Source organism: Primulina tabacum, chromosome 3 (assembly GCF_025594145.1).
Source record: "Primulina tabacum isolate GXHZ01 chromosome 3, ASM2559414v2, whole genome shotgun sequence".
NCBI classification, from domain to species: Eukaryota; Viridiplantae; Streptophyta; class Magnoliopsida; order Lamiales; family Gesneriaceae; genus Primulina; species Primulina tabacum.
In genome coordinates, this window is record NC_134552.1 from 12,693,795 (window position 1) to 12,708,723 (window position 14,929).

Here is a 14,929-nt window from a genome sequence, read left to right on the forward strand (position 1 = left end):
ATTAGCACAGTAATCAGTTGAAAGCCTATGCAGAATAGCATTATGTAGAAACCAGAGAAAAAGCCCAAATGCACAAATGGATCATCTACCAGAACATTGTTATGATGGTCAAGTATTTCGAGTTCATAAAAAAATTCAACATTTTTCAAGATACCAAAATAAACAGTTTGTAAGGTAAACATAAGGTTGTAGCTTGCTAACGGTGGATGCAATACATCCACAATTTCCAGAGCTCGGTCATGTTTACCTGCAGCAAAATAGAGTGCTTTGGAAGATTGGAGATATAGACTATAGATCTAGATATAGGTAAGAACAAATTACAGAGACAGAAAAACATTTGTACAGTTGGAAACACCAGCCATGTCCTTTATTTATCCTCATACTCACACGCTCGTATCTTCAGGCTATAGTATAGCAAGGACATACTTAAAAATTCCAAGGATCAGGAGTTTGTAATTTTTCAAACTGGGTGTTTCTGTATTTATACCCTAAACTCGTGTGCTCATCTAACTGGGAGTTGTCTTCAGAAGCCCCACAACATTGTGTCATTGAGGGTGAGAATGATACTGCATAAGTTCAAAATATCATGCAATCTTGGAGGTGAGAGCTAGTTTTGGAAAATTCAATGTCATTAACAATTCAAACATTATTGATTATTTCCCTCAAATAAACTCAAATCGGTTTTGAGGTCTGCTTCTTAAGTTGCCTGCCCGCTAAGGTGAGAAAAATGTTTGAGAGCAGGAGGATTAGAGTTGTATAGTAATCCATAATATAAAGAAACTGCCTCTCGAAGGATGTAAAAGTTGAAAGACACAAGTGTAATAAGGTGCGCTCTAATTGCAGTTGGACTAAATGAACATCTCTTGACATGTCAGCATGTTTTGTATGTTGCTTTCTGACACAGACGTATACCACCATGCCAAATATGTTTATGATCACAACGGATGAACGGAACCACATTGGTCATGATATTCAAATGTACATACGATGACACATTATAGCCCAAGTCCTTCAAAAGTACAAAAGACAGAGGCATATGGGATCTGTAGTTACCTCGAGGCGTTACAACCACCCTCCTTTGCTACTTCCATCGCCCCAAGAGCTAGCTGCAGCTTTGCCCCAAGAATCAGATGGCCCTGTGTCCTTAGCAGATACTTTTGTCTGCCCTCCATCACTAGCTTCTGGCCGATTCCAGTTTCCGAATGAGCTAGCATTCTCTGGGGCAGTTTCCCTGGAGCCAACTACCGCTTTACCCCATGAATCTGATGGTTCTTTGTCCTTTGTAGATTCTTTGGTTTTATTTTCATTACTAGGTTCTGTTTTGCTCCATCTTGAGTACTCACTTTGTGAGGCAGTTTCCCAAGAAGTTGATACAGCTTTGCCCCATGAGTCGGATTGTCCTTCACCTTTGTTAGATTCCTTCGATTGCCAAGTATCCATTTCAGAGTTGCCAGATGGTTTATTCCACTCGGTTGATGGATTCTGATTTGTTCCCTGATTGTTTTCCTTATCTCCCCAGTTCCAACTGCCTTGGCTGCCACTATTTTTCCATCCCTCGGAATCACTGTTTGAACCTTTATTCCAGCCGTAGTGCTTTTCCTCCCGCAAATCACCTCCAGAGTTTTTCCAATCACCCCGACCACTGCCTCTAAAACCACCACGACCACGAAATCCTCCATCTCTGTTAGATCTCCCTCTAGCTCCAATGCCTCCCCTGTCAGAACCCCATCTGCTTTCAAACCCAGCACGATCCGTATCACTACCTCCAAAATCACCACGACCTGATCCACCTCTACCACGGAAACCACCACGATCACCTCTTCCACCGCGACCTCTCCAATTTCCACCTCTTCCCCTGTCGCCCATGTCATCTAGATTATTGCTCCTATCAGTACCATTTCCAGAGTTCCAATTGCTTTTGCCACTCCAAGAAGAGCCCAGATTACCACCAGTATCACGTGTTTCGCCTTTCAGCCAATTACTTTGTCCCCATCCAGTAGATGAACCTCCATCAACATTATTTTCACTCTTCCATGAACTAACTTGCCCATCTTTTGCTTTGTCTTGAGAAACCGAACTCCAATCAGATGACTGACCATCGAAGGAAGTGTTTCCAGTGGCCCACGAAGACTTGTTATTTCCATTTGGTTTCTTTTCTTTGTTCCAACTATCAACATTTCCAGACGATGCTTTTCCCCAATCAGATGTGACAGAATTGTTGGAAACATTTGGCAAGTTCCAACCACTGGGCTTATCATCCTCATTACGTTTTGTGCTATCCCATTCATTTCCTCCACCAGCATCTTTATTACCATCTGATCCTTGTTTCCAACCTGATTCCTTGTCCTTGCCCTCGTTTGATTTACCCCAACAGTCATCCTTCTTGCCCCACGAATGTTTACTATCCGGCTTCCACGACGGTCCAACATCAACACCAACAGGCTTGGGTTTACTCCAACCATCAGCTTGCCCTTTTACAGTAGCAATTCCACACACCATTTTAGTATCCCAGTTTTTAGTTTGACTGTCACTTATGTTGGTACTACCCAAATTAACCCACTCCCTAGAAGAACCGGCAATGTCCGCATTGTTTCCGGTAGAAGCAGACTTGTCGTTCCATTTTTCTGACAAAATCCACTGGGATTGCTCCTGGCATTTCGTAGAAGGACCTTCCAATTCAGACTCTCTGCCTTTACCCCAAGTAGACCCACTCTTTCCCCAGCCTTCCACACCATCTTTTTTGGTATCACAATGGTTTTCAGTAGAAGCAGACTCATTGTTCCTTTTTTCTGACAAATTCCACTGAGATCGCTCCTGATTTTTCTTAGAAGGACCTTCAGGTTCAGACTCTCTGCCTTCACCCCGAGTAGACCCACTCTTCCCCCAACTTTCCACACCATTTTTTTTAGTATCACCCTGGTTTCCCCATTTACATTCATCTACGACAGCAGAGTCCGTCAATGCAAATTTATCTTTCTTCCAGGAACTTGCTTCTGGTTTATTAAGTTCTCGACTTCCATCACCCCATCCCCCACTCTGTCTATCTGATGAAACATCAGAAGCACCCCAAGCTACCTTACTTCCACAGTTATCACCAGCAGAGCTCCACTTCTCAGCAGCTTTGCCCCAAGATTCATTTTTCTCTGCATCGTGAGAGTTATCATGATGTGGTTCAACAGATTTGCCCCAGCTAGCAGAAGTACCAATGCCAACAGCAGTAGATGAACTAGCTTGCTTCCATCCACTACCGGTTCCCCAACCATCAACCGGCCCAGCATCAGGAACTGTTTTCTCACCAACAGAGACTGCACCCCATGAGGAATTTTGATTTGAGATCGGCCAACCAGAATCTTCTGCACGACATTTAGTGCAACAAAAGTAAATCCAAAGAAATTATTATAAGAGGCTCTTACAAGAAGCATGGATGCTTTTTCCACCAGGATTGTATCCAGATTACCCTCAGTTAAAACCAAATCTTCAAGAAGGAAAGTAAAAACAGATACTCAAAGAAAGTTCAACCAAATAAATTAAGAGTGATTAACTATCCAGTGCAGCTTCTCAAGACTAAAAGTGCCAAGTAGCCACCAGTCTTGGCAATCCAAGCTGATGGATAAAGTTATTCCAGATTATCTTTTGTTGAATTTGGTATTCTTTTTTAACGCAACTTTTGTCATCTATAGTTATTTAATAAAGTAAGAGGGTGATCTCAGATCTAGTATCTATCTTTGGTACATCTATGTAAACTTCCAAACTTAACCCCAAGTCAATAAAGAAAAAATTTGATGAAATTTGCAATTTAGCAATTCTACTTATTCTCATATTATTTTCACAAGTTTTACCAAGCTTTAAAATTTGAAAATGACTCCCACCTTCATGGTTATTTAACTGCTTTGGGGTAATTTTTATCTTTTTAAAAACAATTGACAAATGAGCATATATGTCACGCACTGCATGTGCAAGACGCTAGATTTTATAAAACTAGAATTGGATTATCCTTTTGAAAAAGGAAATGGCTATAAAAGATCCATAGCCGCATGGATGGCATGGGATTACCAAAAGAACATGCAAATAAAACTGGTATATCTTCTACGTAAACTTTTTCTGCAAAAGGAACAGACGGGGTGTTCTTGCATAAACTACCTCTAGTTAGCAATTTAAACTGATCTGATTTTTAGGATATGAAGATGCACCAAAAATACCTTTCATGGCATCACCAGCCACAGGAACAACAGCACCAGGTTGATTTGTAAGCTGCAAATACTTATTAGTTCATCATCATTACTCATGCACGATAACAAACAGATGCACTGTCATAACAATACACAAAACCCTAAAATCAAACTAACCGACAAGTCTGATGATGGCAAAGACGACCAAGAAGACCTGCAAATGTAAGCACACCATATCGTACGTCAGTAAGGGAACCAACAATAACTAATAATGCAAACGAGGAGCCTGTTTTTCTCTCGATCATTTCCAACTTTAGCAGTGATTCCATGTAGGTATTAAATCTTCCATTTCATTAGTTAAATGGGGAATTTCTCAGAATATTTAATCGAGGTTCTAAAATTCGTTAGGCGCTAGTCGGGCGCAAGACCAGCGCCTAGAACCTAGGCCGCTTAGTCAGGGGATAGGCGTCATTAGGTAGATTCTACGGTATCAAAAGACTTGTAATAGTTCTTAGAATAGATTTCAGCCCAAACTTTGTTAAAATCCAATTGACACCTGATTCATTCCTCTTGCTTCTTCTGCTTAAGGCGGTCTGGATAATAGGCAATGCAAGAAAAATCAAAATAAAGAAAAAAAATTACACTTGAGGACTGGTTCGATTTTCTTATATGTGCAGAAGTAAGCAGATAAAGAAGATGAGAGTGGTGTCTTAGGACAGGCACAAGTCAACAAATCGTTGTTTCCCAAAAAATTAAAAGTAGAAACATGTAATTCTTTCTTATATCATATTCTGGTTTAATTGGGCTTTCAAAAATTAAAAGCCCAAAAAAAAATTCCCAAAATAACTCTAAATGCTTAGGCCCGCCTAGGACCGCTTAGTACATTTTCGGTGCGGTCGGGCGGCCGCCTAGCTCGAGTTTTAGGACACTCAATTTGATTAATGTCGACAAAAGCAACTATCCACAATTAATCAATCTGCAGTTTCGATGATTTAAGAAAGGACCACTCACTGCTTCTAGTCTCAATTCTAAAACTAAGACCATTTATCCAAAAATCATTTTTGAGAAAGAGAAAGGTGCACATTTTCAACACCACGACGATAAGAAGATTCCAGAAATTTGAAGTTTAAAAAAAATTAATAATGAGCATCAGTTAAGAGTTCAACCTTTCAGTTGATCCACCAGCATTCCAATTGTTACCTTCTGTTGATAATGTTGCCCCATCCATCCAGTCTTCAAACAGCGTACATGTTTTTGTCCATGAAACAAGTATGTGAAAAATGATTGTTATTGGACATGAAGGGAGATTAAATAAAGTGATTGAAACCATAAAATGCCCATTACCACTTGCACCATCTAGTGTTTGAAGGAAATCAAAAGGTTTCACAGCCCCTGAGTCCTCCCTGTAGAGCACAAAAAAGTTCTTCAAAGACCATGGAAAACTAAACCAAAATTGAGGATCCCGTCTATTATTTTAAATTCAGTAGCAAAATGATGCCATACCCCTGGGAGATGGCTGGATTTCTTCCGCGAACCTCAGATAAATGCTCACATTTCACTGCAACATTACAAGAGGTGTGCTTTAATAAACAGAAAGACAAAAGGATCAATATCGTTTCATCATACCCGTTAAAATTTTTTTTTGTGAGTCCAGCTTCACGGTGACACCAGAACGACGAATAGCCAATACTCGACAAAGATAACCCTTCAAAGGGCCAACGCGGATTCTTAATGATTGGCCAACAGAGAACATTCCATTTTCCTCGCGTTTAACTGCATTGAAAAATAAATTTTACAGCTTAAAAGAAGCAGTAGCTTCAGAAGAATCCAACATGAGATATAGAAATCTAAAATATACAGTTGGATTTATCATCCTTCTCTTGCCAAGATTTGCTAGGAGATAAAGGAGATTTTGGCGATGATGGTAAATCCATAAAGCTTGACGACCCAGGTTCACTACCCTGAAACCAAGTTAAATTTTGACTGCAAGTGAGAACAGTATTCTGTCAAAACAAGAAAAGCAGTTAAAATTCCTGGTTTTGTCAATTCAATAAGACAAACCTTTGCATTTGATGAAATACCGGAAGAATTGACTTTCTCACATAGCTGCCCTTTAATGCAGATATAACCATCATTCTCCTGTTCACTTTCATCACACAAAAACAATATCCCTTTGTATATCTTTTTAACAATCCCTTGTTTATCCTGCAATGCCAATTTAACAAGCACTTACGCATATTAGCCTTTCAAAACTCAAAGCAAACACAAATCATTGCATTTTCTAGTTAGAAGTTTAATGCCGGACCTTTAATGGACCTTCTAAAACCCTAACACAATCGTTAATTGATACAGTATTTGAGTGGTGGTCTAAAACAGAGAATAATTTCTTATCAAACGATGCACTTTTCAGATCACTTTCTTTAACAGTGACCACAGTTGGTCCTTCTGAGCCTTCTTTAATGACCTGAAATAAAAGAAAAGGCATAAAACCAGAGTATATCGACCTATATGAACTGTTCAATCAGCCTACAGTTTTATGAAGTGTAAAATGTTCAGACCTTGACACTATCACCCTTCTCTGAGCCAATGACAACACCAAAATCCCTCCGCCTGGCACACAGGTTAGGATCGTATCGTAAAAATGATTTTTAAAAAAGTATATATAAATAAGTCCCAAAACATGATAACAACAAGAGACTAGAGACCTACCCAAAAAAAACCAGATCATGCATAAAACTCGTTCCGACATCAGAGCTAGATGAACCCTTTGATTTCCCTCCCCCTTTGTCACCCTTTGATTTCCCTCCCCCTTTGTCCTGCTTTACATCTTCAACTTTCTGCTTCTTTTTTTCACCAAAAAGTTGAGAAAGCCACTGTACATCAGTAGATTCATCCTTCTTTGAACTCTCAAATTTCAAGAGCTCGTCTTTAGTAGGAACTACACCCCAATAGTTTAATGAGTCAATGGGTATTTTTTTGTATATATAACCATCCTTCAGCATCATCCCATCAAGAAACTCAAACATCTCATTAGTATCACGGTCCCGTCGATATTGGATAAGAGGGCGGAACTCCCTGCATTAGTAGCATGTTAAAGACCAATAAACACAGTGAAATAAAATATTGAACACTAAATTACTCAAGTTCGCTAGAGCTGATCAGTCTTTGTGCCGGGACGGCAGTCCTCTTAGCAGCAATGCCTCCACCCTACACATGCATACACAGCATATAATGAAAAATATCCTTACTAGCATCGTAAAAAATGTGATTCACAAGTGAACTTTGTGTGGTTGCAAGATCAAGTACTTAATCTCTTGGTCTACTGTGAGTTTTACTGAGGAAAATGAATACTAGGCAATAAGTGAATTTAACTACTAGTCCACCATCATCACCACCCAAAGAAAGAAAAAGTGATCAATATATTATCAGCACACAAAATTGTAATGGAGTGCAGCCAGTTGAAATGAAGGTTCAATATCATATCTGACACAGCATAACCAAGTTAGTTAGATCATGTAACAAAGTAGGGGTGTAACGGGTGTTCAAAATCAAATAATAGCTCCCAGTTTACTTATTTCAACCAAATAAAAGAAAATACTGGGGCACAAAATATAGCTTTAGTCCAACCATCAAAACCAACTCCTGAAGGAAAGGTTAAAAAGGAAAAAAGGCTACAATTCGGATAAGTTTAATCTTCACAAATGTCCTGGAAACGGTCAAAGAGGGTAATTAGTTTCAATGTAAGCTAATTCTAAAAATTAACAAATTTCAAATTGAAAAACATGAAAAATTCATCATCTTAAAGGTGTTCATTTCTTTCAAAAAATAAAATAAAAAAGTGTGAAGTCGTGTAACATTAAAAACAATATGTAGAACAAATCAACTTACAAATTTTCCAGCCATTGCTTTCAAATCAATCCTTGGAATCAGCTTTGCAGTCACCTTTTTCCGAGAATCATTCACAGCTACGACCTAGATTAGTCATTGAAACATAACAAGAGATTTTCCGACAGATGATAACAAGGATTGAATAGCATGTCGAAAAGAGATACACCAAGATAAGGAACTAAGAGCATTTGACATTTCAGTAGATGGACAAATACTTACCATAGCAAGATCACCTTTGTATTTCCCACTCTTTACACGGGCCCACATACCCTTGGAAATTCCACAAGACTTGCTCCTCACAGACAACAGCTGAGACATTTCATTGTTTGGAAGAGGTGCTGATTTAGTTGAATATACGGTGCAAAGCCCTTTGCATGCCTATAGTTTCATAAACAAATGGATCAGCATTTATTCAATCCCCACCCTGAGCAGCAAACAAGAAGAAGTTTGAGCAAAAAGAGTAGGAAGAGCACCTCGTAGATATCAGATTGTTTATCAGCTTCAATAAATATGAAGCCCTTTATATGATCAGGTGCAAATGCAGAAATTATCTGCAGCTTAGTTCCCAAACATTTCAAATCCACATATTTCTGCATAAGACAGAATGCAGAATACCTCTCGCGGCCAACCTATCACAAATATCTTTGCGATTATTTTAAAGGAAAAGAAAAAAAAGAAAGTGGTGCATGTCCCACAAGTTTACAAAATCTACCATGCATTTGACTTTCCAGATTGTTGGATCCTTGGCAGATGGCACATACATGTTTCCCTCAAATAATCTCTTGCGATCACAAGTGTCTTCTGTGTGAGTAACAAAATCAGCTCCTGATTTATATCGCTCTTCCATCATTCTTTCAAACTCTTCCTCGCTCATCACCTCCTCTTTAGGAATGAAAGAAAAGAGGGCGGCTTTCCCGGATTCATTCCCGTTATCAGGTTCCAGCGGAAATTCTTCTTCAAATGAACCTGTTCCAAATTAAGACAAAACATTAAGTATTTGAATGGGAAAAACAATAGATGATACAAGAAGAAAAAACTATCTGGATAACAATTTTATTTCAGATATTCACATCAGTCTTTGAATTAAGCCCATACAGAGAAACGACCCAGCCTGTTCGCTTCCCAAGGAGTGTGAGTGAGTTTACAAAAGATGGTTTAGTTGATAGATTTGGACATCCAGACACGATATTTTGGAAAAAGAAACTCAAAGGACAAAAGTTGAGGCAGCAAAATGCCAGCATGCTGGGTAAAATGGCGAGAACGGCTCTAGCAATTAATTTTAAGCCATCAAAGAATCAAGTGTACTTCCCAAAAGTTGAATGGATACAAAGCTATAACTAGTCGGAAAAAAGAGATCTCTTGGAAAATAGTCAAACAAATGAAGGTACAAAATAATTTCCTCACAACTTCAAGCATTGACATTTGAAGAAATGCAAACAAAAACCTGACTTGTCAAAAAAAGAAAAACGGACGGCGCTAGAAAAACAGTAAAGAGCGTTCAAGCACATAAGCATGTACCCAAAAGGAAGGCCGTAGTTCACAGGAGAGAACACCGGAAAAATGAAAAAGCACACTTCACTCATCAAAAATCTTAATCCCCACAACAATTTCAAACACAGGAAAAAATAACGGATAAAATTATGACTACCGTCAAACCCTCAAGCGCAATGTTGCAAACCAAAAAAAAAAAATCCAATTAATCACACAATAAAAACCTAAAATCAGAAACAACACAAACAAAAACCCCCCAAAAAAAACCCTAAACTAACCATTTATTCTAAAATAAAACCCACAAAAATAAAAATAAAAATTAGAACGCAGGCATAACACCACATGAAACAGGATTGTACAAATCTTAGGTTTTTTGTAACAAATAATTACCAAAATCAAACATGTCATCGTCGTCGCCGTCGCTGACATCACTATCCTTGTCGACCTCGTACGACGTATCATCGAAGAACCGCAACGCTCCGCTTCGGTTCTTCCTTTTCCGTCCAGTTTTATCATCGTCTGCTCCAGCGCTCCATTTCCTCCCCCCCTTCCCACCACTGTCATTCACTTTCTCCTTGCCTTTGGCTGACACCATTGCAATTTCTCAAATTTCTTCAATTTTTTGCGGGATTCTCCGCTACTAACAGAGGCAATGAAGCAGCATTTCGCACAATTGTTGGAGAAAAAAATGGCGTGCAGAGTGAATCGTACTCTTCACGAGGGTCTGTCAAAGTGACGAGTAGAGTTATTTTGTAGGCTAAACGCACGGACATGTAAAAATATTCTACGGTTTATTTAATTTAGGAAATTTAATGACGTTTAAAATTTAGGAACTTTCATACAATTTTAAAAAATCAAATAATATTTAATATTGATTTTAAATTTTTTTATAAAAGTCCAAATATATTTAAATTTTTAAAATATTTTTTAATTTTATGGAATTCATTAATATATAAATATTAAAATTTAAAATATAGCTATAAATTGTCAAAAATTATTTTTGGTATCCAAATATTTAGATGAACGGTTAAAACTTTTATGACATTCACAAACTATTCTTTCTATCTCTTGTCTCATATCTCTTTTATTGTCGTCTTCTCTCTTCTTGTCTATATAAATAACCCTCTCTCATTTTCGTTTATATACATTTATTTTTCAAATTTTTCATTTTCGGTTGATTATTCATTTAATAATTTTTTATTTTAATATAATATGAAATTTTGAATTCTATAATTAATTTTATGAATTTTAGTTAATTATTTATACAAATGAATATAATATTCAGTAATAATAAAAAGTGATTCAAAAAAAATAATGTAATTTAATTATTAATAGTTGAATAGTCTTGTAACAAATATTATAAAAAAATAAAAATTAGGGTATTAAGCTATAATTCATAAAAAATTTATAATATAATTGATAAAATAATTTTTTTTCCTTTATTATTTAATATTTTCATTTTTTCTTTATTTTATTAATTTTAATTTTGAAATTCTAAAATTTTATAAGATTATAATTATGAAATTTTAATAAACTTATTACACTAGATATAAGAAAATCATATAATTGAAAATAATTGTAATTTTTTAATAAATAAATTAAACTTTTTTATTACCTTGGAGAAAAATTTATTTTAAACATTATTTTTAGTATTTTAAATTAATCTGTAAACTATCGTATTTTTTTTAAAATATTCATACAATGAAAAATAATATTATCTTCATATATATATATATATATATATATATATATATATATAATATCAATTCAAACATAATGTTACAAATTAATTTAATAATGCATTTATAAAAATTTGCAAACATACTTACAAATCTACATATATATATACATATACATGTAAATATTAAATTTTAAAATAAATTTATTTAATAATATAAATTTTAAAAAATATTTCAAACCGAATATATTATCTATGTCAATTAATTATTAGTTCAAAAAAATAATATGTTATAATTAAGTACAAATTTTATATAATTCTATTATTTAAAAAAATTACAAAAGTTTATAAAAATCTTGCAAAAAAATCTACAAGAATCCACATAAAAAATTTGTGAGATTTTATATAAGTCATAAAAAAACTTTCAAATCTACAAAAGCTATCATTTCCTGACATGACAATGATATGATACAAATGCGGAAACGTGTGTAGAACTGCATCCACATTCTCTGATTAAAAAGAGCTAAAATTGCAAAAATGTAATATTAAAATCGAAATTTAAAAATATAGATAATCAAACTCGTAAAATGACAAAAATACATGGGCAACATATTAATTCGTGCTTGTGCACACGAATGAAACAACAATTTTAAACCTAGTTGATTTTTTTCTATTATTAATTATTTTTAAAATAAAGTAAATTTAAATAAGCATGTTAGTTATATCAATTTCTGAATATTTTATGAGTATAACAATTAAATTATTATCTACGTTTTGATATTTAATCTAAAGGTAGTTTTTTAAACGTATTATACGGATTTTATAATTTACCTGTGTATAGTACTGAATTTACTATAATTTAAGTACATTAACTATAACGAAGTGCATGGATTGCACAACTAAACGTGGCTTCGTTTTCATATCCCAAATTTAATTCACAAAACCAAAATAGATAGGGATTGCATCATCAGTTGATTCAAAAGATCAAAACTAAAGTCGATTAGCCAATAACATTTTAACCATCACAACTCTTGCATCATCAGGAAGGCTGAAAAAGAGGTCCATGTCCGGAGTTTTGTTCACGAGAAGCCTCGCGACGATGATCTTATCTCGCGTGGACAATCCCGGAATTTTACCGAGTTCACCATAGACTTGTTTTCGAGCGTTTGATACCTCATACTCGTGCCCCAATCGTTTAATAATTTCACCAAAACTGATGCCGACAGATTCGGAAAGATCAACAATGGCCCTCAATGGATCATCATAACTATGATCTGAAAGCTTCCTTTTCCTTGGCATTTGCTTCTTTTCTGTCTCACTTTCTTGAAGACGACACACAGATACCTCATTTTCATCATCATGCCCCTCGTTGATGCAACAGTCGAATTCTAGTGCCATTTCTTTCTCACTTTTTTCCTGAATCTGTATCTATTTTTTGATCAGTATCAGAAAAATCGTCGGTATTTTCTCTTATGATGGGATCATTTCCATATATTTGACACCAGTCGTTGTAATGTGGCCAAGCCTTGTACCTCATTGTACGAGCACCGCTGTCTATCTGAAATGATGTTTGATGAAAAACTTAAGCAATGGAACAACACATTCTACGAGTATCAAAGAAAAACCAACTGGACATATCAAGCGGAAAAATAATGATTCGATGAAACAAAAGAGAGATGAAAGCCAATAGTTCAAAGATGAGCCAAAGTATTATCATTCTAGGAAAGTATGTACACCACAAAACAATTAAATTCTGAATAAAGCATGTCCCATACTGAATCATTCCAAGAAGGGGAAAGAGCCAACAGAAAATAAAGAAAACTATGATCACCGTAAGCATAAACCACAGTCCCCAATTTTCAAACAATTAAAGTCTACGTACATCTGGAAGTAACATTGTCAATTAAATGATTTTTTTCATATGATGACTAAAGAAACCTAAGAAAACTAAGAAGGGGAAGAGACGACAAAAAAGAAAAAGAAAACTACAATCATCGTGAGCATAAACCAGAGTCACAATTTTCAAAAGGGAATTCAAAACCAATTTCAAACAAACCTTCACATATAAATCCCACGCATCATCTTGTGCCTTAATCGTGTACTCTGCTCCATTCCAATCAATTCCCCTTTGTGCCAGCATGCTTGTCAACATTTTATGATTTTTCTTCCAAACATGTAGCTTGGAATTTATGTGAGGCAAGGCCCTAATGTCAGTACCAGGAAAAGCTTTGACCATTGCCCTTTCAAGTACATGCAAATAGCCACCTCTGAAGCCATTTTCCTTTTTCCAGCCTATGGTGATAATATCTTTTAGAGCACATATCAACACTTCCTCTTCTTTTACTGACCAAATTCGTCTGCATCCTTCCAATTTTGTTCCATCCCCTTGAGTTTGTTTACTTGGTGCAGGCTTCATTTCTGAAATACCGATACAGAAAACAATAATAACAGGAAGTAGGAACATAAACTAGATATATTTTTTTAGCATCGAAGCTAGCACTTCTAATCTAAATCTGCTTATTTGGATCCAAATAAATAGGACAGTGTTTCTGCTAAAATTGGATACGACCAGGTTTATTTAGATTCAAAATTTTGTTGGTGACAAAAACTGGAATCATGAAGCTCAAACAGGAAAAAGCTCAGTGACTTGGAAATTAATCTAATCTAGCAGCCATCTTCTCTCATCAAAGATCTACGACCAGCAGACCTAGTAGATTAGCCTCACATTAAATGTAATCCAGAAGTATGTGAGGAAAACTGTAACTTTCGTTTCAGCGTCAGCCACCATTTGTCAGTGAAGACGACTGCTATCACAAACATACTCGAGCCTTCAACTCAAACTTTCTAAGTATACACAAGAATCATAGGATATGTTAAAAAATGAAGATGTTGTAACAGATATATTTTCAAGCACCCATAGGCCCACTAATGTTAAAGGCTGGTTTTTGGCTTTAATCTTCATGAGACAACTAAGAGGTTAATATTCGACCATCCTACTCTGTCCTCGTCAGAAGTCAAATAAAACATTATTATTCACAAAGAGTAGATATCAAACCTTGTGGCCTTAGGAACAAAACTTGGGCTTCAGATTGAACAACTTGAAGGCTCTACCACCTCGAGCGTGAAATTCGAACGGGGGATCTAGGAACCATGGGCATATAGATCTCTCTCAGCGCCATTGTTTCTGTTTGAAATGAATTATCACTGATCTTAGATCAGTTAGCCACAGTTACTGGATTTTTTTATACACATTAATCTTGACATCTCTCTCATTCATGTAGGCCTGCTTAAATTTTTTGTATGCATCTTTACAAATATCAATGTAGCCAAGAATCCAATCCACATCTTTTTTCTTTTTTCTTTTTTCTTTTTTCTTTTAGTTAACCAACAACAAAAGTCGCATGTAGCTCTAAATAACACATCAGTACTTTCCAAGCATGCATAGACTAACTGAAAATGAAATAAGAAAAACACTTCCAATTGAAGCCAAGAATTGATGAAAAACAGAAAGAAAACCCCAAATATGTTCCACTGCAAAACAAATTAGAAAGACCCTGGAAACCTAATATGGAAAATACGATCGGGTCTATGACAAAACAAAGAATAAAGAACAATTACCGATTTTGATTGAAATTCCACCGCGAAACTGATCGAGGATAAGTGAGTTGGTTTCGGCTTCGCTCACAGATTTTCGAAAAATAAA

The 14,929-nt window shown here is 35.9% G+C and overlaps 2 protein-coding genes across 2 annotated transcripts; both read right to left on the bottom strand.

Moving 5' to 3' along the window:
- Positions 1-28: 28 nt before the first annotated feature.
- Positions 29-10,299, bottom strand: LOC142540469 (protein RNA-directed DNA methylation 3-like). The gene is made up of 19 exons (XM_075646636.1): positions 9,939-10,299; positions 8,770-9,023; positions 8,531-8,686; positions 8,277-8,435; positions 8,058-8,141; positions 7,309-7,376; positions 6,879-7,244; positions 6,728-6,779; positions 6,475-6,633; positions 6,231-6,374; positions 6,028-6,130; positions 5,796-5,942; positions 5,673-5,727; positions 5,514-5,572; positions 5,336-5,402; positions 4,347-4,383; positions 4,200-4,251; positions 1,054-3,353; positions 29-247 (listed from the first exon to the last, which is right to left on the bottom strand). The coding sequence occupies exons 1-18, from the start codon at positions 10,141-10,143 to the stop codon at positions 1,063-1,065; spliced, it is 4,458 nt and encodes a 1,485-aa protein (XP_075502751.1). The 5' UTR covers positions 10,144-10,299; the 3' UTR covers positions 29-247; positions 1,054-1,062.
- A 1,782-nt stretch (positions 10,300-12,081) lies between these two features.
- LOC142540471 (uncharacterized) lies at positions 12,082-14,926 on the bottom strand. The gene is made up of 3 exons (XM_075646640.1): positions 14,845-14,926; positions 13,283-13,644; positions 12,082-12,784 (listed from the first exon to the last, which is right to left on the bottom strand). Exons 2-3 carry the CDS (start codon positions 13,640-13,642, stop codon positions 12,632-12,634), a joined length of 513 nt encoding a protein of 170 aa, XP_075502755.1. The 5' UTR covers positions 13,643-13,644; positions 14,845-14,926; the 3' UTR covers positions 12,082-12,631.
- Between the last annotated feature and the right edge of the window lie 3 nt (positions 14,927-14,929).

What these genes read in the sequence shown, in the direction of transcription:
- LOC142540469 (XM_075646636.1), bottom strand. Translation starts at nt 10,143, where the DNA reads ATGGTGTCAGCCAAAGGCAAGGAGAAAGTGAATGACAGTGGTGGGAAG. An exon ending in AACACTAGATGGTGCAAGTG is followed by an intron (nt 5,403 to 5,513) that starts GTAATGGGCATT and finishes CGCTGTTTGAAG; the next exon opens with ACTGGATGGATGGGGCAACA. An exon ending in TGCCATCATCAGACTTGTCG is followed by an intron (nt 4,252 to 4,346) that starts GTTAGTTTGATT and finishes AAGTATTTGCAG; the next exon opens with CTTACAAATCAACCTGGTGC.
- LOC142540471 (XM_075646640.1), bottom strand. Translation starts at nt 13,642, where the DNA reads ATGAAGCCTGCACCAAGTAAACAAACTCAAGGGGATGGAACAAAATTG. An exon ending in CGTGGGATTTATATGTGAAG is followed by an intron (nt 12,785 to 13,282) that starts GTTTGTTTGAAA and finishes ACATCATTTCAG; the next exon opens with ATAGACAGCGGTGCTCGTAC.